This window comes from Salvelinus alpinus, chromosome 2, assembly GCF_045679555.1.
Source record: "Salvelinus alpinus chromosome 2, SLU_Salpinus.1, whole genome shotgun sequence".
In the NCBI taxonomy this organism is placed as follows: Eukaryota; Metazoa; Chordata; class Actinopteri; order Salmoniformes; family Salmonidae; genus Salvelinus; species Salvelinus alpinus.
The window spans coordinates 23,089,373-23,114,769 of record NC_092087.1 but is presented as its reverse complement, the minus strand read 5'-3'; the positions used below and the strand labels follow the sequence as shown (position 1 = coordinate 23,114,769).

Here is a 25,397-nt window from a genome sequence, read left to right as displayed (position 1 = left end):
TCTAAAACCTTTGGATGCAGTGTACCATAGCGCGCTTCGCTTTATCATGTGACAGGTTTGAATACTTATTACTGCATCCTTTATCAGAAGGTTGGCTGGACCTTTCTAAATTCACTACATTTCTTCCTTTTTCTTTACAAAGCTCTGCTGCACAAGCTTCCAAAATATCTGACTTCTCTGTTAAAGTTATTGAGAATTTTCCAGACAATGTGTGTCAAATATTTATTTCAGAAGAAACCAGCAAAACTTAGACATTAGACATGCACCTGTCTTGTGTTGTGATACACCCTGGTTTGAATCCAGGCTGTATCACAACATGCCGTGATTGGGAGTCCCATAGGGCGCCACACAATTGGCCCAGCGTCGTCCGGGTTTGGCCGGTGTAGGCCGTCATTGTGAATAAGAATTTGTTCTTAACTGACTTGCCTAGTTAAATAAAGGTTAAAAAAAAATTACATCTAAAGACACTACAGCCAAATGAGATGGGAGACCACGACCAGTCCTTCACATTATTCTTTTTGATCTTTCCAGTGAGTGGTGGCAGTCTTTCTGAATTCATAAAGTAGAATCTGAGTCAACGGTCAATGCGCAAGACTGCTCTCTACACATGAAAACAAAACTGAAACTATAAAAGTGCAAATGAGCCATCGTGGGGCAGTGTGCCCACAAAAGCCTGGGACTTGGCTGGAGACAGTACAGGGTCGTATTCATTAGGCACCAAACAGAATGAAAATGGACTGAAACTGCAAGGGACTACCTAGTTTTCCATTGCAAAAGGGAATTTTGCTATGGTCCGCACCAAGGAATACTAGCTAGTACTTACATAGGTTACAACAGTGCTACCTTACCCTCTTCCTGGAGATCTACCATCTTGTGTGCATCAGTGGCGTGTATTCATGTATGCCAAGCCAGGAATTCCAAAATATTTGACGAATAAAAATGATATAATCATTTCTCTCTCATCTCTCTGTGTTTCATAATTTTCGGTCAATTCGCAAGTTGTTGAATCTCAACGGAGATATCATCCGAGTGAGGGAAACAGCGCCCCTCTGTCTCAGTATGTGTAGGCCATGTATATGAAGCTGTCTGGACCAAAAGATGTCTAGACATGTTGCCGCCATAGCATTTTATTGATTGATTAAAATAATTTGCCAATCAGCGTTGAGCTGAACTCATCTGTGGGTTGTCCTGGCGCAGCGAAACACCCCTCAAGGTAGGCCAGTTTGGATTTGTCTTCAGACCAATCAAATCACTTCCTAAGCAAAACGTAATTTTCAGAAAAACGTGTCTGTTTATGGTCAGCTTGTGTTGATGTCCTGCAGTAGCTAGCTTGCTAAATCGTCCATTTCCTAAACCATGGATGGAGATGGGGATTTGGACTTGAGGTTTTGACTTAATTCTCTGTACAGGCCAATGACTATTATCTAACCATAAATGAATATGTTGTACCACTGGCCTGAGACGATTGAAGTTCAATATGTAGCCTAGATGTAGCCTAGTAGGCTCACGTTAACTAGCTATCTAACTCACTAACTTAGCTGGTTCATTGTTGCCCATTTGAGGAACTTAGGCTAGTAGCAAGCATTTTAGTTAGGTAGCCTATGACAACAAAAACTAAAAGTGTACTGTATGACAGAGCCATAGACCATTTTGCCAACATGAAAGAAAGGAGGATGGCATTGACATTCAATTAGTCTACAAGTGGAGTAAGTTAAAAAAATAATGTTTTACTTGCGTGCCTACGCACACACACACAGAAATCAGGACCATGAACAGCCACATGATATTTATCAACATTGATTGGACTAAATGGTTTTTGGTATGTTTAAGTTTGATTTAAGTGCATTAAACAAAGCATAGATAGCCTTGTGGATTTGATGATAAAAAAATCTAATGTTATTTTTGTCACAGTAGGGCGCTTAAGTACTGCCAAAAGTCTGAGAGCACAAAATTCAAATGAGCAGGTGAACAGATGCAATTATTGCTTGCAAATATTAAGTTGCAAGATGGCCAATGCGATTAAAACTACACATTCGTTTTTTTCATGTTCATAATACATCAGTTACATGTTTGAGAATGTGTTTACAACTACAGATTACTATTTCATGTTCACCACTCATTAGTTAGGCCTACACACTTCCAAACTGTTTACAACTACAAATGTATTCCACGCGATCATATCATTAGGCTTATATCAATGATTTACCTCAACACTGGCCACATGACTTCTTGCAAATACTGGTGGTCGCGGGAGAATTTTAAGGGGTCGCGGGAATATACACTGCTCAAAAAAATAAAGGGAACACTTAAACAACACAATGTAACTCCAAGTCAATCACACTTCTGTGAAATCAAACTGTCCACTTAGGAAGCAACACTGATTGACAATAAATTTCACATGCTGTTGTGCAAATGGAATAGACAAAAGGTGGAAATTATAGGCAATTAGCAAGACACCCCCAATAAAGGAGTGGTTCTGCAGGTGGTGACCACAGACCACTTCTCAGTTCCTATGCTTCCTGGCTGATGTTTTGGTCACTTTTGAATGCTGGCGGTGCTTTCACTCTAGTGGTAGCATGAGACGGAGTCTACAACCCACACAAGTGGCTCAGGTAGTGCAGCTCATCCAGGATGGCACATCAATGCGAGCTGTGGCAAGAAGGTTTGCTGTGTCTGTCAGCGTAGTGTCCAGAGCATGGAGGCGATACCAGGAGACAGGCCAGTACATCAGGAGACGTGGAGGAGGCCGTAGGAGGGCAACAACCCAGCAGCAGGACCGCTACCTCCGCCTTTGTGCAAGGAGTAGCACTGCCAGAGCCCTGCAAAATGACCTCCAGCAGGCCACAAATGTGCATGTGTCTGCTCAAACGGTCAGAAACAGACTCCATGAGGGTGGTATGAGGGCCCGACGTCCACAGGTGGGGGTTGTGCTTACAGCCCAACACCGTGCAGGACGTTTGGCATTTGCCAGAGAACACCAAGATTGGCAAATTCGCCACTATGAAAGCAGGTTCACACTGAGCACATGTGACAGACGTGACAGTCTGGAGACGCCGTGGAGAACGTTCTGCTGCCTGCAACATCCTCCAGCATGACCGGTTTGGCGGTGGGTCAGTCATGGTGTGGGGTGGCATTTCTTTGGGGGGCCGCATAGCCCTCCATGTGCTCGCCAGAGGTAGCCTGACTGCCATTAGGTACCGAGATGAGATCCTCAGACCCCTTGTGAGACCATATGCTGGTGTCATGTTGAAAAACATTCCCAATAACATCGATTTACATTTACAGTTGAAAGTCACAGGGTGATTGAGTTACTACAGAGACAAGTGGTCCACAAAAGTAAGACATTATGATGTGTTTTAATCACTTTCCAGCTCTGCAGGTTTATCATTCTCCGGGACATCAGATTTGTTTATTTATTTTTTCTTTGCTCTTACTCCTGTCTCTGTCTTTGTCCCTCTCTCTCTCCCTCTCCCTCTCTCTGCTCCAGGACCTATCCCTTCTCCTGTCTCTGTCTTTGTCCCTCTCTCTCCCTCTCTCTGCTCCAGGACCTGTCCCTTCTCCTGTCTCTGTCTTTGTCCCTCTCCCTCTCTCTGCTCCAGGACCTGTCCCTTCTCCTGTCTCTGTTTTTGTCCCTCTCTCTCTCCCTCTCTCTGCTCCAGGACCTGTCCCTTCTCCAGTCTCTGTCTTTGTAGGCCTTCTGATAATTTAGTACTAAGGTTAACTCTTGTATCATGTTCACATCTGTTTAATGCTGCCTCTGCAGACCATGTCAACAGAATGACGTAGAGGAAACAACACCATAATGTGTTATCATTACATACTTATAGTGGGAGAAGGCGGCTGGATGTGTACCCCAGTGAAAGTGTGGACTAACTCAAATTCTTTTGAGTATACTGCAATAATGACATCTTTTCACTTTTATGTTGAAAAGTAGGTTAGGCCTATAGATGGAGCTGATGTTCAACACAGAGCAATAATCATGTAGGTGGTAGGCCTACAATATGGCCCATCAAAGGCATAATTTTTTTTAAACTGAAAATGTTAAGCCTATAATTTAAGTGAGGGGGGAAATAGAACAAAACCAGATCAAGTCTGGTAAAATAGTTACAACTGTTAGGTATGTTTCACTTTACAAATAGCTAGGCTTACATGACTCCAGTGAGTCATTTGACCAAACCCATATCAACAAAAAGGTGTAATGGGTTTGCACTCAAAAAGATGTTGCATTAAGCTTACTTCATTATTCTATTTTTCTTAACTATTTTCATTGTATCAAGGATAGCGTACCAAACACATATCACTCAGCTGTAAACTGGATTGGCTGGTGTTTATGACTTCTTGCAAATGCTGGTGGAGGCACATGACGTAGTAAAACACAAAAGTGAAACTGTACAGACATTCTCCGAATCCGAATGCAAGATATCGTGGTGGCTCTCGTGGATTAGTCAATCATAAATCAATCTTTGTTAACCTTTAGAACATTTTCAATAGGCTACAGAGTACATTATTTTGTTATTAGGGCAAGGGCGCGGCAGAGTTAGTGGGCGTCCAATGATAATAGGAAGAGAGCTGGCCTGAGCAGTAAGTAGTAAAATGCTTTACTAAATTGAGACAACTTTTTAGAATGCGTCGCGGGATTTTACGGCTGTGTCCATTTTTCCTGGTTCCAGTTCTCTCCTACTTACCCTGGAGATCGATCGTGGAAAATTGTTTTACTTGGTTTTTGGAACGTACAGGGAGATGTATCTTGCCAAATGATCCTGACAGTCCAGAATCCCTTCCCAGTGAAGGAGCGGGGAGTCCAGAATCCTTTTCCGGTGAAGGAGTGGGGAGTCCAGAATCCCTTCCTATTCAAGGAGTGGGGAGTCCAGAACCCCTTCCCTGTGAAGGAGTGGGGAGTCCAGAATCCCTTCCTATTCAAGGAGTGGGGAGTCCAGAATCCCTTCCCAGTGGAGGAGTGGGGAGTCCAGAATCCCTTCCCAGTGGAGCAGTTGAGCTTCGGGTTCACAGGTCAGCTAGGTCATATGATGTTGAAGACACGGATGAGTACTACTGCGAGTACGACTCGACATGGGAGGATCCTCCAAACAAAGAAACCAGTCGTCAAAAGTCCCAACATGTCCGTACACAGGCCCCTAGGCCCTGATCACATTTTCTTTGTGTGGACTCTCAGCAGATGAGTTTTAGAATACTGTAGCCCATGGGGTCTTCCCCTATGAGGTCCGGAACCTGCTGGATTTCTGTTCTACCTGATAATTAACTGCAGCCACCTGGTGTCCCAGGTCTAAGTCAGTCCCTGATTCGAAGGGAACATTGGAAAAATGCAGTGGAACTGGCTTTGAGGTCCAGAGTTGAGGGCTGTAGCCTATCATTAAAAGTATCTTATTGGCACCATAAAATACAGATAAAATATTTAATTTTCCAAAGCAAAATTTACATTTAATGTAGGCCTAGAATAATGGTAACAGAATATTAATAACTAATACTTTAGAATTTTCAGACACAAATCATTTCAAATGCTTGGCTCAATGGCTTATACATGTGCTCTGTCATATGCCCAAATCTTCAGATAATTTTAAGACCTCAGCAGATTATGATTCACTACTGTTCTTTGTACCTCATTTTCACTGTTGTATTTCCTCAGGAGTGGGTACACCAGTACACCGGTTGGTTGCAAGAAGTAAGTGTTATGTTCTGATACATTGAGAATCAGGGTTTTGGGACAACATTTATAATATATTTTAATATACAATATATTATATATTATATTTATTTAACCATTATTTCATTTGTACAACATTGCATCTCATATTGAGTAGCCTAAAGCTATTGCTCACCAATCAAAGCTCCGCCAAGGGGTTAGGAATACTGATGTATTATGTCTGTCTATGTGAAGATCTCTATCTTTAACTTCTAGATACATAAAATGGATATGACTGATAAAGTCTGCTATAGGCCTATGTCAGTAGCCAAGTAGAATGATTGCCGGCCTATGCAGCTAGTGAAATGTTCCTTCCAAGTTTTTGTTTCACTGTACATACTGCATGAGCTCAAACGTGGGCCTATCAGTATTGTTTAGGTCAGGTGTTTCCATAACTGCCATTTTATGAACTCATGAAGTGAATGTGTTTTTAGTCACACAGGTTTAACAGATTCAAAAGTGCAGCAAAGGATATGCAAAAGTACAGGCATGATTATCCAGTAAGTCATTATTCTCTTAACACAATCTTACACAATTTATGCTATTTCATATAAATCCACCTGATAATGATGGTGTGCCGCAGGCTGCATTATCAATCCTAATGCAGTTCTATTGCTGTTAATCATACACTCTTAGAAAAAAAAGGTGCTGAGTGGAACCACATAGGATTCTTCAGTTTGTCCCCATAGGTAGTGGTGTAGTGCAATTCTTTTAGGTGAGGGAGAAACAAAAAAAACAGTTAATGACAGTCATCATTTCCTAAATCAAAGTTTGTACCTACAGATGTAGCCTATTGAATAACCTATCATTATAGAACAGCGCTCTCTAACCCCTGTTCCTGGAGAGCTACCCTCCTGTAGGTTTTCACTCCAACCCCAGTAAGTAACCTGATGTTATAAACCAGCTAATTATTAGAATCAGGTGCGCTAGATTAGGGTTAGAATGACCAAGTAGTGAACATAAAACATTACTACGTAGAATTGTAGGACATTTATTTTTAAACAGTCATAAAATCAAGCTTTTGGTGTGTTGTATTGATACATCTCAATAAACTATAACCTACATGCATTGTTACCTCTAACTTAGCCCAATTCACATTTCCAATTTCCCACCCTGGCATACCAAGCTACGACGGGCCCAGCGTCTCAATAGCCAATAGAGGCTAAATATCCCAAGGAGGGCTACAGCAACTTCCAGAGGTTCAGGCTCCTTGGGCTTTGTGGTGGCCACTCTGGTTTGAGTGTCTTTGGCAGAACAGTGTCGCCGTAACCAAGTGGTCACATATCGTTCTGTGTTCCACTGCGCAAAGGGGGTCCGTGGAGTTTTCTGAACTTCAAGGCAGACACAGCATGAATTTAGATGTTTTTTTCTACGTTCTGATTGGCCAAAGTGGTCAAGCGTCCGACAGGCCTCCGCAGTCCACACACGTAGCCTGTAGTTCTCCATCATTCTCGCCACTGCCAGAGAGAAGACAGGGAATACGCCACCATTTACCTACCTCAAGGCTGCTAAATAGTTCTACCAAGAACCCTTTTATCATCTGAAGGTTATTCCTAGAGCATTCTATGAATGGTTCCTCCAGCCGTATTAGGCTTTACAATTAAACTCTTTATGACAATCAATACAGTATCACAAGGCCTTTCTTTGAGGGCCTAGTTATACCTTGGTTTACAGACCAAAACTCCTGGTTTACAGACCACATCAGGCTGCAAGTCACATCATGCTGGCTTGCAAAGTGATATGTAATTCCTATTTGAATCCAGCCAGAGTGAGTATATCTAACAAGTTAAACTTTTAATCACCCAAAACATGCTTTCAGAATGATTTCCAGGGTAGGGAAGATTGATAGGTGAGACTACTTAAATAATCTAAACTGGAACAACCATCTCAGTAACGGGTGCAATACAGAAAGTATTCAAACCCCTTTACTTTTTACACCCTCAATTTTAAATGGATTAAATTTAGATGTTTTGGTCACTGGCCTACACACAATACCCCATAATGTCAAAGTGGAATTATGTAAAAGAATATATATAATTAAAATGAAAAGCTGAAATGTTTTGAGTCAATAAGTTTTCAAACCCTTTGATATGGCAAGTCTAAATAAGTTCAGGAGTAAAAATGTGTCACATAATAAGTTGCATGGACTGTGTGCAATAATAGTGTTTAACGTGATTTTCAATGACTACCTCATCTCTGTACCCCACACATGCAATTATCTGTAAGATCCCTCAGTCGAGCAGTGAATTTCAAAATTAGATTCAACCACAAAGACCAGGGAGGTTTTCCAACGCCTCACAAAGAAGGGCACCTATTGGTAGATGGGGTAAAATTTCAAAAAGCAAACATTGAATATCACTTTGATCATGGTGAAGTTATTAATTATACATTGGATGGTTTATCAACCAACCCAACCCCTCAGTTGCCGGAGAGGAAGCAAACCGCTCAGGGATTTCACCATGAGGCCAATGGTGACTTTTAAACAGTTATGGAGTTTAATTGCTGTGATAGGAGAAAACTGAGGATGGATCAACAACGTTTTAGTTACTCCACAATACTAACCTAATTGACAGAAGCCTTCTTGCCTTCCAAGTAACCATCAAAGAACCCTTTCTTCCAAAAACGGTTCTTAGGATGTTAAAGTTTCTAGGTAGAACCCTTTACCTTACAAAGAACCCTCGTCTTCCTAAAAGGGTTCTTTAGATGAAAACAGTTCTTGGTGGAACCCTATTCCTCCGCAAAGAACCCTTTTTCAACCCGTTTTTCTAAGAGTGTAGTCAGAGCTGGTACAGTCTTTAGCACTTGGTTCTTGTTTCCACAGGAGCATAGATCAAACTTGTACTTCGGCGGGCAACAACAAGTAAATAAGTTCTCATTCCCTTGTGTAATACATGGAAAAACTGAATGATTTAAGTAATCATTTCACTATCCAATTCCTCTATAATTCTTGTGGTGTTTTGATACAACTCTCTGAGAAATATCCCCATTTCTGAATTTGCATTGCTCTTTCCCCCTCAGGATGATATGCCTAATTTACAGTTCTACCGTGAACAAATACCCTCCTCCCCTGATGGTAATGTATTTACTGTTTCTTTAAGTGCAGTTTAGATTTGACAATACTTTTTTACTGTAACCTTTGCTCTGATTAGGTGTCTTCATTGAGGACTATCACAATAATTGGAAATGGCAATATTTAAAACTGGAAAGAGTTCACTCATACATCCAATGGTTAGTTTCCTTTACATTTATATGGGCTTTCAATTATTTTTATTTAGAATATTAATTGTTATAATACAATTCCTTAAAATGCGTGTATGTGTGTATGTATATACAGTGGGGAGAACAAGTATTTGATACACTGCCGATTTTGCAGGTTTTCCTACTTACAAAGCATGTAGAGGTCTGTAATTTTTATCATAGGTACACTTCAACTGTGAGAGACGGAATCTAAAACAAAAATCCAGAAAATCACATTGTATGATTTTTAAGTAATTAATTTGCATTTTATTGCATGAGTATTTGATACATCAGAAAAGCAGAACTTAATATTTGGTACAGAAACCTTTGTTTGCAATTACAGAGATCATACGTTTCCTGTAGTTCTTGACCAGGTTTGCACACACTGCAGCAGGGATTTTGGCCCACTCCTCCATACAGACCTTCTCCAGATCCTTCAGGTTTCGGGGCTGTCGCTGGGCAATACGGACTTTCAGCTCCCTCCAAAGATTTTCTATTGGGTTCAGGTCTGGAGACTGGCTAGGCCACTCCAGGACCTTGAGATACTTCTTACGGAGCCACTCCTTAGTTGCCCTGGCTGTGTGTTTCGGGTCGTTGTCATGCTGGAAGACCCAGCCACGACCCATCTTCAATGCTCTTACTGAGGGAAGGAGGTTGTTGGCCAAGATCTCGCGATACATGGCCCCATCCATCCTCCCCTCAATACGGTGCAGTCGTCCTGTCCCCTTTACAGAAAAGCATCCCCAAAGAATGATGTTTCCACCTCCATGCTTCACGGTTGGGATGGTGATCTTGGGGTTGTACTCATCCTTCTTCTTCCTCCAAACACGGCGAGTGGAGTTTAGACCAAAAAGCTCTATTTTTGTCTCAACAGACCACATGACCTTCTCCCATTCCTCCTCTGGATCATCCAGATGGTCATTGGCAAACTTCAGACGGGCCTGGACATGCGCTGGCTTGAGCAGGGGGACCTTGCGTGCGCTGCAGGATTTTAATCCATGACGGCGTAGTGTGTTACTAATGGTTTTCTTTGAGACTGTGGTCCCAGCTCTCTTCAGGTCATTGACCAGGTCCTGCCGTGTAGTTCTGGCTGATCCCTCACCTTCCTCATGATCATTGATGCCCCACGAGGTGAGATCTTGCATGGAGCCCCAGACCGAGGGTGATTGACCATCATCTTGAACTTCTTCCATTTTCTAATAATTGCGCCAACAGTTGTTGCCTTCTCACCAAGCTGCTTGCCTATTGTCCTGTAGCCCATCCCAGCCTTGTGCAGGTCTACAATTTAACCCTGATATCCTTACACAGCTCTCTGGTCTTGGCCATTGTGGAGAGGTTGGAGTCTGTTTGATTGAGGTTGTGGACAGGTGTCTTTTATACAGGTAACGAGTTCAAACAGGTGCAGTTAATACAGGTAATGAGTGGAGAACAGGAGGGCTTCTTAAAGAAAAACTAACAGGTCTGTGAGAGCCGGAATTCTTACTGGTTGGTAGGTGATCAAATACTTATGTCATGCAATAAAATGCAAATTAATTACTTAAAAATCATACAATGTGATTTTCTGGATTTTTGTTTTAGATTCCGTCTCTCACAGTTGAAGTGTACCTATGATAAAAATTACAGACCTCTACATGCTTTGTAAGTAGGAAAACCTGCAATATCGGCAGTGTATCAAATACTTGTTCTCCCCACTGTATATATGCTGTACTGTATATGTATATATTTTTTAAACAAATATTTCATTTAGGTTGTTCCCTCTTCAAGAACCAGGAATGAATAATCAAGCCAAGGAACTCACCAAAAAGGAAATTGAGGTACTTCTAGTAGTTTCTTTGAGCAAGGAAATGTTCTCTACATACTGCATTTACATAGAGGCAACTACGAAAATAAAGGAAATACAAGAGTAAATGGGGGATACATAGTATATTGAAAGCAGGTGCTTCCACACAGGTGTCGTTCCTGGGTTAATTAAGCAATTAACATCCCATCATGCTTAGGGTCATGTATAAAAATGCCCAGTTGCCCATTATTTTGGCTAACATGGCTAGAAGAGATCTCAGTGACTTTGAAGGAGGGGTCTCAAAGGAGAATAGGAGGTTTAAAGTGTGTGTGTGTAACCAGATCTTAACCCGATTTAGCACTTATGGGAAATTCTGGAGCGGCGCCTGAGAAAGCGTTTTCCATCAACAAAACACAAAAATTATGGAATTTTTCATAGAAGAATGGTGTCGCATCCCTCCAATATAGTTTCAGACACGTGAAATCTATGCCAGGGAGCATTGAAGATGTTATGGCGGCTCGTGGTGGCCCAACGCACAATCGAATCTAATCAAATGTTACTTGTCACATGCTTCATGAACAACAGGTGTAGACTAACACTGAAATGCTTACTTACGGGCCCTTCCCAACAATGCTGAGACAAGATGAGATTAAAATAATAATAGAAAAATGGTAACACAAGGAATAAATACACAATGAGTAACAATAAGTTGGCTATATACAGGGGGTACAAGTACCGAGTCGATGTGCAGTGGTACGAGGGAATTGAGGTAGATATGTACATATAAGTAGAGGTAAAGTGACTAGGCAACAGGATAGATAATATACAGTAGCAACAGCGTATGTGATTAGTATGTAAGTGTGTGTGTGGCGACAGTATGCCTGTGTGTACAGTTGAAGTCGGAAGTTTACATACACCTTAGCCAAATACATTTAAACTCAGTTTTTCACAATTCCTGACATTTAATCCGAGTATAAATTCCCTGTCTTAGGTCAGTTAGGATCACCACTTTATTTTAAGAATGTGAAATGTCAGAATAATAGTATAGAGAATTATTTATTTCAGCTTTTATTTCTTTCATCTCATTCCCAGTGGGTCAGAAGTTTACATACACTCAATTAGTATTTGGTAGCATTGCCTTTAAATTGTTTAACTTGGGTCAAACATTTTGGGTAGCCTTCCACAAGCTTCCCACAATAAGTTGGGTGAATTTTGGCCCATTCCTCCTGACAGAGCTGGTGTAACTGAGTCAGGTTTGTAGGCCTCCTTGCTCGCACACACTTTGTCAGTTCTGCCCACAAATGTTCTATGGGATTGACGTCAGGGCTTTGTGATGGCCACTCCAATACCTTGACATTGTTGTCCTTAAGCCATTTTGCCACAACTTTGGAAGTATGCTTGGGGTCTTTGTCCATATGGAAGACCCATTTGCGACCAAGGTTAACTTCCTGACTGATGTATTGAGATGTTGCTTCAATATGTCCACATCATTTTCCTTTCTCATGATGCCATCTATTTTGTGAAGTGCACCAGTCCAGCAAAGCACCCCCACAACATGATGCTGCCACCCCCGTGCTTCACGGTTGGGATGGTGTTCTTCGGCTTGCAAGCCTCCCCCTTTTTCCTCCAAACATAACGATGGTCATTATGGCCAAACAGTTCTATTTTTGTTTCATCAGACCAGAGGACATTTCTCAAAAAAGTATGATCTTTGTCCCCATGTGCAGTTGCAAACCATAGTCTGGCTTTTATATGGCGGTTTTGGAGCAGTGGATTCTTCCTTGCTGAGCGGCCTTTCAGGTTATGTCGATATCGGACTTGTTTTACTCTGGATATAGATACTTTTGTACCTGTTTCCTCCAACATCTTCACAAGGTCCTTTGCTGTTGTTCTGGGATTGATTTGCACTTATCGCACCAAAGTACATTAATCTCTAGGAGACAGAAAGCGTCTCCTTCCTGAGCGGTATGACGGCTGCGTGGTGCTATGGTGTTTATACTTGCGTACTATTGTTTGTACAGATGAACGTGGTACCTTCAGGCGTTTGGAAATTGCTCCCAAGGATGAGCCAGATTTGTGGAGGTATACAAATGTTTTTCTGAGGTCTTGGCTGATTTCTTTTGATTTTCCTATGATGTCAAGCAAAGAGGCACAGAGTTTGAAGGTAGGCCTTGAAATATATCCAAAGGTGCACCTCTAATTGGCTCAAATGATGTCAATTAGCCTATCAGAAGCTTCTAAAGCCATTACATAATTTTCTGGAATTTTCCAAGCTGTTTAAAGGCACAGTCAACTTAGTGTATGTAAACTGACCCACTGGAATTTTGATACAGTGAGTTATAAGTTAAATAATCTGTCTTGTTGGAAAAATTACTTGTGACATGCACAAAGTAGATGTCCTAACCGACTTGCCAAAACTATAGTTTGTCAGCAAGAAATTTGTGGAGTAGTTGAAAAACTAGCTTTAATGACTCCAACCTAAGTGTATGTAAACTTCTGACTTCAACTGTACATGTTATATGTGAGTGAGTGTGTGTATGTGTTGGAGTGTCGGTGTAAGTATGTGTGAGTGCAAAAAGGAGTCAATGCAGATAGTCCAGAAGCTATGTGGTTATCTATTTAGCAGTCTTATTGCTTGGGTGCAGAAGCTGTTCAGGGTCCTGTTGGTTCCACACTTGGTGCATCGGTACTCCTTGCCGTGCGGTAGCAGAGAGAACAGTCTATGAGTTGGGTGGCTGGAGTCTTTGACAATTTTTAGGGCCTTCTTCAGACACCGCCTGGTATAGAGGTCCGAGATGGTAGGGAGCTCGGCTCCAGTGATGTTCTTGGCCGTATACATTACACTCTGTAGTGCCTTGTGGTCGGATGTGAAGCAGTTGCCATACCAAGTGTTGATGTAGCCAGTCAAGATTCTCTCAATGTAGAACTTTTTGAGGATCTGAGGGCCCATGCCAAATCTTTTCTGTCTTGGGGTGTTTGGACCATGATAGTTCATTGGTGATGTGGACACCCGGGCCTGTTCGGCCCACCTTTTCCTGTAGTCCATGATCAGCTCCTTTGTCTTGCTCACATTGAGGGAGAGGTTGTTGTCCTGGCCCCACAATGCCAGTTCTCTGACCTTCTCCCTATAGGCTGTCTCATCGTTGTCGGTGATCAGGCCTACCACTGTTGTATTGTCAGCAAACTTAATGATGGTGTTGGAGTCGTGTTTGGCCACGCAGTCGTGGGTGAACAGGGAGTACAGGAGGGGACTAAGTACACACCCCTAAGGGTCCCCAGTGTTGAGGATCAGCATGGCAGACGTGTTGTTGCCTACCCTTACCACCTGGGGCGGCCCATCCAGGATCCAGTTGCATACCGCCCCAACAGATCCACAGATGAAAAAATCTCAATCGCACTCCACACTGCCCTTTCCCACCTGGACAAAAGGAACATCTATGTGAGAATGCTGTTCATTGACTACAGCTCAGCGTTCAATTGACATTCACAACTACAGTGCCTTGCAAAAGTATTCACCCCCCTTGCCGTTTTTACAACATGTAATTTAAATGGATTTTCATTTGGATTTCATGTAATGGACATACACAAAATAGTCCAAATTGGTGAAGTGAAATGAAAAAAATTACTTGTTCCCGAACAATAAAAAAAATAACAAAAGGAAAAGTGGTGTGTGTGTATGTATTCACCCTCTTTGCTATGAAGCCCCTAAATAAGATCTGTTGCAGCCAATTACCTTCAGAAGTCACATAATTAAATAAATAAAGTCCACCTGTGTGCAATCTAAGTGTCACATGATATGTCACATGATCTCAGTATATATACACCTGTTCTGAAAGGCCCCAGAGTCAGCAACACCACTAAGCAAGGGGCATCACCAAGCAAGCGGCACCATGAAGACCAAGGACCTCTCCAAACACGTCAGGGACAAAGTTGTGGAGAAGTACAGATCAGGGTTGGGTTCTAAAAAAATATCAGAAACTTTGAACATCCCACGGAGCACAATGAAATGGAAAGAATATGGAACAACAACAAACCTGCCAAGAGAGGGCCGCCCTCCAAAACTGACGGATCAGACAAGGAAGGCATTAATCAGAGAGGCAACAAAGAGACCAAAGATAACCCTGAAGGAGCTGCAAAGCTCCACAGCAGAGATTGGAGTATCCGTACATAGGACCACTTGAAGACGTACACTCCACAGAGCTGGGCTTTACGGAAGAGTGGCCAGAAAAAAGCCATTGCTTAAAGAAAGAAATAAGCAAACATGTTTGGTGTTCGCCAAAAGGCATGTGGGAGACTCCCCAAATATATAGAAGAAGGTACTCTGGTCAGATGAGACAAACATTTTGCTTTTTGGCCATTAAGGAAAACGCTATGTCTGGCACAAACCCAACACCTCCCATCACTCCAAGAACACCATCATGCTGTGGGGATGTTTTTCATCAGCAGGGACTGGGAAACTGGTCAGAATTGAAGGAATAATGGATGGCGCTAAATACAGGGAAATTCTTGAGGGAAACCTGTTTCAGTCTTCCAGAGATTTGAGACTGGGACAGAGGTTCACCTTCCAGCAGGACAATGACCCTAAGCATACTGCTAAAGCAACACTCAAGTGGTTTAAGGGAAACATTAACATGTCTTGGAATGGCCTAGTCAAAGCCCAGACCTCAATCCAATTGAGAATCTGTGGTATGACTTAAATATTGCTGTACACCAGCAAGGAACCCATCCAACTTATAGGAGCTGGAGCAGTTTTGCCATGAAGAATGGGCAAAAATCCCAGTGGCTAGATGTGCCAAGCTTATAGAGACATACCCCAAGAGACTTGCAGCTGTAATTGCTGAAAAAGGTGTCTCTACAATAGTATTGACTTTGGGGGGGGTGAATAGTTATGCACGCTCAAATCTTCTGGTTTTTTGGTCTTATTTCTTGTTTGTTTCACAATAAAAAATATTTTGCATCTTCAAAGTGGTAGGCATGTTGTGTAAATCAAATGATACAAACCCCCCAAAAAATATATTTTAATTCCAGGTTCCAACATAATTGGAAAAATGCCAAGGTCGTTGAATACTTTCGCAAGGCACTTTATGTGAGAATGCTGTTCATTGACTACAGCTCAGCGATCAATGTGAATGTTGACTTGTTTAAAGGTCTTGCTCACATCGGCTACCGAGAGCGTTATCACACAGTCATCCAGAACAGCTGGTGTCTCGTGCATGCTTCAGTGTTGCTTGCCTCGAAGCAACCATAAAAGGCATTTAGCTCGTCTGGTAGGCTCGCGTCACAGGGCAGCTCGCGTCTGGGTTTCCCTTTGTAGTCCGTAATAGTTTTCAAGCCCTGCCACATCCGACGAGCGTCAGAGCCAGTGTAGTAGGATTCAATCATAATCCTGTATTGACGCTTTGCTTGTTTGAGGGTTCGTCTGAGGGCATAGCGGGATTTCTTATAAGCGTCCGGATTAGTGTACCGCTCCTTGAAAGCGACAGCTCTAGCCTTTAGCGCGATGCGGATGTTGGCTGTAATCCATGGCTTCTGGTTGGTATATGTACGTACAGTCACTGTGGGGACGACATTGTCAATGCGCTTATTGATAAAGCCGATGACTTCATTGGAGCCATTGGATGGAACCCGGCACATATTCCAGTCTGTGCTAGCAAAACAGTCCTGTAGCGTAGCATCCGAGTCATCTGACCACTTCCGTATTGAGCGAGTCACTGGTACTTCCTTATGCTTATGTTTTTGCTTGTAAGCAGGAATTGGAAGGATAGAATTATGGTCATATTTGCCAAATGGAGGGCGAGGGAGAGCTTTGTATGCATCTCTGTGTGTGGAGTAAAGGTGGTCTTGAGTTTTTTTCCCTCTGGTTGCACACGTGACATGCTGGTAAAAATGTTGTAAAACTGATTTAAGTTTGCCTGCATTAAAGTCCCCGGCCACTAGGAGCGCCGCTTCTGGATGAGCATTTTCTTGTTTGCTTATGGCCTTATAGAGTTGGTTGAGTGCGGCCTTAGTGCCAGCATCGGTCTGTGGTGGTAAATAGACTGCTACGAATAATATAGATGAGAACTCTCTTGGTAGATAGTGTGGTCTACAGCTTATCATAAGGTACTTTACCTCAGGCGAGCAATACCTTGAGACTTCTTTAATATTAGACATTGCGCACCATTAACAAAAAGACACACATCCCACCCCTAGTCTTACCAGATGTGTCTTTTTCTCTGTTCTGCCGGTGCATGGAAAATCCCCCCAGCTCTATTTTGTCTGTGTCGTCGTTCAGCTACGACTCGGTGAAAAAAAGATATTACAGTTTTTAATGTCCCGTTGGTAGGGTAATCGTAATCGTAGGTCATCAATTTTATTTTCAAATGATTGCATGTTAGCAAGTAGAACGGATGGCAGTGGGAGTTTACTCGCTCGCCAACGAAAAGGCAGCCCGACCTGCGCCCTCTTCTCCTTCATCTTTTCTTAACACAAATGACGGGGATTTGGGCCTGTTCCCGGGAAAGCAGTATATCCTTCTCGTCGGACTAGTTAAAGAAAAAAGCTTCTTCAATGTTCGTGGTGAGTAATCTCTGTTCTGATGTCCAGAAGTTATTTTCAGTAATAAGAGACCGTAGCAGCAACATTATGTACAAAATAAGTTATAAGTGGGTCCAAGGTGTCTGGGTGTTGATGTGAGCCATGACCAGCCTTTCAAAGCATTTCATGGCTGCAGATGTGAGTGCCACGGGGCGATAGTCATTTTAACAGGTTTCCTTGGTGTACTTGAGCACAGGGACTATGGTGATCTGCTTGAAACATGTAGGTATTACAGACTGGGTCAGGGAGAGGTTAAAAATGTCAGCGAAGAATACACTTGCCAACTGGTCAGTGAATACTCTGAGTACGTGTCCTGGTATTCCATCAGGCCTTGTGAATATTAACCTGTTTAAAGGTCTTACACATATTGGCTACGGAGAGCAAGATCACACCGTCATCCGGAACAGTTGGTGCTCTGATGCATAGTTCAGTTTTATTTTAGGGGGGGGGGGGGGGGGGTAGATCAGCTTTAATATTGCAGATACGTTGTGGCTTCCATTGATGTAATTGTATGCTTCATTTCCAATAGCCCATATATGTTTTATGTATATACAGTGGGGCAAAAAAGTATTTAGTCAGCCACCAATTGTGCAAGTTCTCCCACTTACAAAGATGAGAGAGGCCTGTAATTTTCATCATAGGTACACTTCAACAATGACAGACAAAATGAGGGGAAAAAATCCAGAAAATCATATTATAGGATTTTTTATGACTTCATTTGCAAATTATGGTGGAAAATAAGTATTTGGTCACCTACAAACAAGCAAGATTTCTGTCTCTCACAGACCTGTAACTTCTTCTTTAAGAGGCTCCTCTGTCCTCCACTCGTTACCTGTATTAATTGCACCTGTTTGAACTTGTTATCAGTATAAAAGACACCTGTCCACAACCTCAAACAGTCACACTCCAAACTCCACTATGGCCAAGACCAAAGAGCTGTCAAAGGACACCAGAAACAAAATTGTAGACCTGCACCAGACTGGGAAGACTGAATCTGCAATAGGTAAGCAGCTTGGTTTGAAGAAATCAACTGTGGGAGCAATTATTAGGAAATGGAAGACATACAAGACCACTGATAATCTCCCTCGATCTGGGGCTCCACGCAAGATCTCACGCCGTGGGGTCAAAATGATCACAAGAATGGTGAGCAAAAATCCCAGAACCACACGGGGGGACCTAGTGAATGACCTGCAGAGAGCTGGGACCAAAGTAACAAAGCCTACCATCAGTAACACACTACGCCGCCAGGGACTCAAATCCTGCAGTGCCAGACGTGTCCCCCTGCTTAAGCCAGTACATGTCCAGGCCCGTCTGAAGTTTGCTAGAGAGCATTTGGATGATCCAGAAGAAGATTGGGAGAATGTTATATGGTCAGATGAAACCAAAATATAACTTTTTGGTAAAAACTCAACTCGTCGTGTTTGGAGGACAAAGAATGCTGAGTTGCATCCAAAGAACACCATACCTACTGTGAAGCATGGGGGTGGAAACATCATGCTTTGGGGCTGTTTTTCTGCAAAGGGACCAGGACGACTGATCCGTGTAAAGGAAAGAATGAATGGGGCCATGTATCGTGAGATTTTGAGTGAAAACCTCCTTCCATCAGCAAGGGCATTGAAGATGAAACGTGGCTGGGTCTTTCAGCATGACAATGATCCCAAACACACCGCCCGGGCAACGAAGGAGTGGCTTCGTAAGAAGCATTTCAAGGTCCTGGAGTGGCCTAGCCAGTCTCCAGATCTCAACCCCATAGAAAATCTTTGGAGGGAGTTGAAAGTCCGTGTTGCCCAGCAACAGCCCCAAAACATCACTGCTCTAGAGGAGATCTGCATGGAGGAATGGGCCAAAATACCAGCAACAGTGTGTGAAAACCTTGTGAAGACTTACGTTTGACCTCTGTCATTGCCAACAAAGGGTATATAACAAAGTATTGAGATAAACTTTTGTTATTGACCAAATACTTATTTTCCACCATAATTTGCAAATAAATTCATAAAAAATCCTACAATGTGATTTTCTGGATTTTTTTTCTTCTCATTTTGTCTGTCATAGTTGAAGTGTACCTATGATGAAAATTACAGGCCTCTCTCATCTTTTTAAGTGGGAGAACTTTCACAATTGGTGGCTGACTAAATACTTTTTTGCTCCACTGTATATATATATTTTTTTATATATATATATTTTTTTCCTTTAATATTTTTCCCTAACCCTACCACCCCTCCCCTAATTGGAGAAAACTAGTGGACAACAACACTTAGGTTTCTACTTCCAGCTTATACATACTAAATACATTTTTCAGACACATTATATTTTACAATAGTTACTGTATCTTTTGTTTGTTTTAGTCCCATCCTTCAGCTACTCTCAACCTCGCCCATCTATCTCTGAAGACCATCCAGTTTTTATTTCTGTTTGCCTTCTATTTTTCAACTGTACTGTGATGTTTCACAAAAGTTCTGAACATTTCTATTCTCATAGTTTCTACAGATTGTAAATTGAACATTTTTGCTAAGAGTATTATTATATTATTGATCAATTGACTATGACTTTTCAAATCACCATGCAGTGCTATTTGCAGAGTTAGCTCCAGGTAAATAATTTTAATTGAAAAACTCTAAGTTTTGAATCCGGCATCGGTTTGTGTATCAGTTCATAAACAATGTGCCATGGAATCGGAACATCGAAAATCTCTTCCCAACTATTTTGCAATCTATATGGCACAGCTGTCAATTTATTGGTCCTTAAATGTAGCTGGTATACTTTTTATTTATCACACCTTTAACCAATTTTGGTCTTTAATGCAGGGCCGACAGACAAGTTCCCTACTTTCCCCGCCTTCCACTTGTCTCTTCCATTTTTGCGGTAATGCTGCAGTTAGTTGGTTGTAATTTTGGGTCGAGCAGACATTTCCATATATTTTTGTTAGCTGAATGTGTGACACAACTCCACCAGTCCTATTTATGATATAATTTACAAAGATTATTGTTTTTATCAATGAGTATATTTGAGTTTAACCATAATATTAGTTTTCTGGTGGATTAACTGAAATTGCAACCAACTTTCTATGGCTTGTTTCATTTTCAAATAACCGAAAGAGCTGGTAATCTGAATAAAGGGAAAAAGGCCATTCTTGAACATGATGTGAGACATTGTTACTAATCTACTAGAGAACCAGTTCGGATTTAAGTATAACTTTTGTAAGACTGATGCCTTTAGTGAGAGGTCTAATGCTTTAATATTTAACCATTTCTGCCCTCCGAATTTATATTCATTATATAAATAGGCCCATTCAATTTTGTCAGGTTCAGTGTCGCTTGCCCTTGAAGCGAGCATAGAAGGCATTTAGCTCGTCTGGTAGGCTCATTTCACTGGGCAGTTCGGCTGGGTTTCCCTTTGAAATCTGTGATAGTTTGCAAGCCCTGCAACATCCAACGAGCGCCAGAACTGGCGTAGTAGGATTTGATCTTAGTCCTGTGTTGGCGCTTTGTATGTTTGATGGCTCGTTGGAGGTCATAGCGGGATTTCTTATAAACGCCTGGATTAGTGTCCCACTCTTTGAAGTGGCAGCTCTAGCCTTTAGCTCAGTGCGGATGTTGCCTGTAATCCATGGCTTCTGGTTGGGGTCTGTACGTATGGTCATGCGATTCTGTGTGTGGAGTAAAGGTGATCTTGAGTTTTGTCGCCTCTAGTTGCAATGTGACTTGCTGGTAAAAGGGATTTCAGTTTCCCTACATTAAAATCATTGGCCACGAGAAGCGCCGCCTCTGGATGTGCATTTTCTGGTTTGCTTACGGCCCTATACAGGTTGAGTGCGGTCTTAGTGCCAACATCGGTTTGTGGTGGTAAATAGACAGCTACAAAAAAATGGTATGGTAAATAGTATGGTCTGCATTTTATCATGAGTTATTGTAACTCAGGCGAGCAAAGATTTGATGCTTCCTTAACATTAGAGATCGCTCACCAATTGCTGTTGACAAATGGACACACCCCTCCTCCCTTCGTCTTACCTGAGGCTGTCGTCCAGTCTTGACGATGCATAGAAAAACTAGAGAGATGTATATTATCCTTGTCCCCATTCAGCCATAACTCTAAGAAACATAGAATATTACCGTTTTCCAGGTCCTGTTGATAGGATAGTCTCAAATGGAGCTCGTCCAGTTTGTTCTCTAGTGACTGTACGTTCACCAATAGAACGGAGAGTACAGGTGGTTTACTAGCTCGCCGATATAATCTTGTCAAAGTGCCTCCTTGCCTTCCGCCATCGCTTCTTCTTTCGAGTCCCGGAGATTAGGGCCTAGTCCGGAGGAAGCAGAACATCCAGAGCTGCCGACTCGTTGAAGTAGAAATGTTCATCCAAATTGATGTTAGTGATCGCTGTTCTGATGTCCAGAAGCTGTTTTCAGTCATAGGAAATTATGGCGGAGACACTATGTACCAAAAAAACTATGCTGGTATTTGCTTTATTTTGTCAGTTACCTGTATGTCATCTATTGACTGGTGGGCTTAGAAAATATAATTTGTTCATAATTGTTCTGAATGACAATCTACTTCTTCCTCAGGCTTTCCTTCAAGATGAAACTGCGAAGAAGAGGCTGGTCAAGTCCTACAAACTCATGCTGGACTTCTACGGCATCCAGCTGTCAAATGACACAACAGGGGAAGTGCGACGTGCTAATAACTGGCATAAGAGATTTGACAACCTGGACAGGTTAGCAATTTCTTCATTGGGTCATTTAACTGTTATTTTATAGTGATTGTGATACATAATAGCTACAATTTCAGTTTTCAAATTAACCTTCTGAGAATAACAGTATCCTTGTATTTTTGTTGTTCTTGTGTTTTTTCGTTCATGACAGAAACACACACAACAACCTGCGCATCACCCGCATCCTGAAGTGCCTGGGCACTCTGGGGTTCCCCCACTACCAGGCCCCACTCGTCCGCTTCTTCCTGGAGGAAACTCTTGTCAAAGGCAAGCTGTACAATGTGAAGGAGAGCGTGCTCAACTACTTCATCTTTGCTGTCATTGATAAGCAAGAGCGCAGGGATCTAGTTGAGTATGCCTACAAGCACTATGAGCCCAAACATGAGTTTGTGTGGTGCCCCAAGAAGATCCAGATGACTTTCTCAAATGGAGAATAATTCTCAGATAATAGGCAAACAATGGCAGGCCATTACCAGCATGGTAACTACTGAGATGACAGAGATGTCAGTGACGACCTATCTATTCCTCGCAATGCTATTGTTAGCACAGCTGATTCCTTTCGGCACCCTGTTCCAAGATTGGTTTCCCCCAAAAATGATGATTTGGCCCCTGAGCGTGCATCAATTAGGCATTATGAAGATGTTCCAAAGTATGTAGCTACTCGCTCTACAGGGCACTCACATACTGCCCAAGGTAATGTAAAGACTCGGTCCCCCACCAAAGATGTTTTAAATAATCACGGAAATGAGAAAATAGAGAGTGCACCCACTAAAGATTCAGAAGGCAAGAACAATTCAGTGAAAGAGCGAGCCACTTAATAAAGATGTTTCACTGATTCAGTTAAAGACCGAATGCTCAGCAATTGAGCAATCTACTCAAGAGGTATCCCAGAGGCCGGATAAGACCACTGAGGGTCCAGCCATAGACCTATGTCCTAAAGACCCATCCCGGAGCCAGGTTCAGACCACTGAGGGTCCAACCATAGACCCATGTCCTAAAGACCCATCCCGGAGCCAGGTTCAGACCACTGAGGGTTCAGCCATAGAGCTATCTCCTCATAAGGTACCCCAGAGCAAGGTTAATAAAGCCAGAACCAGAGATGCACCAAAGAGCTGCCGCGCCAAAAAGCCTAGAATTGGGGAAATTACCAAAACAGTTTCGGAGAGCACCAGTAAAACAAATAAGAATCCTCCTACCAGAGAAAAGCAATAGTATCTGAACATTAAATAGGTGTTTAATGTAACAGTGGAGATATGAATAAGATGAGTGTATTCATCCAAATAGGTAGATTGTGAAGCAACCAGAAACCAGAGGGCATAAAAGCAAAGGGGAAGGGGAAGATTTTGATATTTTAATAAAGTATAATGAAATTATAATTGACTTATGTATACGTAGTATCAGTGGTGTATAGTACTTAAGTAAAAATACTTTAAAGTAATACTTAAGTCGTTTTTGGGGGTATGTGTACTTTATTTTACAATTTATATTTTTACTCCACTATATTCCTAAAGAAAATAATGTACTTTTCACTCCATACATTTTCTATGACACCCAAAAGTACTCGTTACATTTGGAATGCTTAGCAGGACAGGAAAATGGTCCAATTCACGCACTTATCAAGAGAACATCCCTGGTCATCCCTACTGCCTCTGACTCACTAAACACATACTTCGTTAGTAAATGATGTCTGAGTGTTGGAGTGTGCACCTGGCTATCCGTCAATAAAAACAGAAAAAAATGTCATGGTTCCGTCTGGTTTGCTTAATATAAGGAATTTGAAAGTATTTGTTATATATTTTTGCAATTACATTTACTTCTGATACTTGAGTATATTTAAAACCAAATACTTTTAGAATTTTACTCAAGTAGTATTTTACTGATTTGACTTTCACTTTTACTTGAGTCATTTTCTATTAAGGTATCTTTACCTTTACTCAAGTATGACAATTGTGTACTATATTAACCACTGCTTAGTGTAGGTATAAATAGCATAACCATTTAACATTTAATAAAAAACGACAGCTCATTTTGTTTTATAGATATATATTTTATTACCGGTAACTATCTTGGTAGAACTGTGTGATCTGGGCCCGGTTTCCCAAAAGCATTTTAAGGCTGAGGCCATCCTTCGTAGGACCATCGTTAAATCTCAGAGCTATTTCCCAAAACCATTGTTATTAATTAATGTTGCACTTGAAAACGGTTGTAATCTAACGTCTGCCTGAGACCACCCGTAGAACAGCTAACGTTAAGTGCGTCGCTAGATGCTTTTTTGCCCTCCCGCGTCACTTTATACAGAGATCTCCACTAAACATAGAAACAAATGGTTTATCCGTCAATTTCAGAACAAAGTTGACTACAAATACGTTGTCAATGTTTTTGCAATTAACACACAATCAACGTATAAAAAGAGCGCTGCCTTTCTTTCGATCCTATCAGTATCGACACATGCTCCAAAGACCACTAGCGAACGTTCTTTCTGCAAACGTTCTTACTGCATGGGGTTTTGGGAAACGCGTGATGCATCATTGTCCGATGTAGGGCAAGATACATCATTAAAACATTAAAACACCTAAATTCCATCGCTATCGGGAAACCAGGCCCTGGTCAGTCACTGTTTTTAATGATCATTCTTGCTTGCCTTTTTGGAGGGTAACTTCACCACTTTTCAACCTCATTTTCATGATCTCCACCACAATACCAGTGTCAACGTATGTGGGGGAAAAAATGAAACAGTTTTTTTTTAAAGGTGCATTTCTAAGTTTTGTAGAAAAAAATATTAAGCTACCCGATGACATGAAAAGTTCAAACATTTAAAAAACTGATTTTCAAACACTATGACATTTGCGGTGATGTAGGGAGCAAGAAAATACACTCCCTTGGGCTGGAAACTCTAGGTGGGTTTTTCAAATCACTTTTTACATACATTCTGTTTAAAAAGTATGTGCCTGCCATTTTAGAATTGTGAATGATGTATAAACTGAGCCCATATGTTCTAAATCTCTCTTTTCAGCCTCTGAGGTGAGGTGTAGGTCAGACATCTTCCTGTTCTCAATATTCTGGAAGAATTATACTGGCATCCTGTAAAAAATATTTAGGAAAATGTAATAGGCATAATGTACACTTCTCTGTTCACTGTTCTCTAAGTCAATCATTGGCCAATCTACATTGCTTTTGTTTGTCTGATTACATGAAAACTGCTTTTGGTTACATGCCTCCAAATCACACATGTGCATCCAAATGTTGGATTGGATCAGACTCAATTTGGTATGAGTAGCAGGTAGCAAGCCAAGGCTCAGAGCAATTATCCTGAAGTGGATGTACCGGACATTGATTTACATGCAACTCAAATCAATAAAATAATCTGTTAGACAATACCCATTAATGACAAAGAGATA

The 25,397-nt window shown here is 41.7% G+C and overlaps 1 protein-coding gene across 5 annotated transcripts; it reads left to right on the top strand.

The window, feature by feature from the left end:
- Positions 1–1,075: 1,075 nt before the first annotated feature.
- On the top strand, positions 1,076–23,739 carry LOC139557032 (opioid growth factor receptor-like). Of its 5 annotated transcripts, none has more exons than XM_071371359.1 (9): positions 1,076–1,213; positions 5,645–5,680; positions 6,136–6,201; positions 8,523–8,561; positions 8,720–8,774; positions 8,851–8,929; positions 10,686–10,752; positions 21,854–22,002; positions 22,151–23,739. In XM_071371359.1, the coding sequence occupies exons 3-9, from the start codon at positions 6,175–6,177 to the stop codon at positions 22,434–22,436; spliced, it is 702 nt and encodes a 233-aa protein (XP_071227460.1). In that variant the 5' UTR covers positions 1,076–1,213; positions 5,645–5,680; positions 6,136–6,174; the 3' UTR covers positions 22,437–23,739. The 5 variants fall into 5 exon arrangements, with proteins under 5 accessions (XP_071227460.1, XP_071227451.1, XP_071227441.1 ...); XM_071371340.1 differs by lacking the exon at positions 1,076–1,213 and adding an exon at positions 4,356–5,119; XM_071371376.1 differs by lacking the exon at positions 1,076–1,213 and adding an exon at positions 4,366–4,581.
- Positions 23,740–25,397: the final 1,658 nt, after the last annotated feature.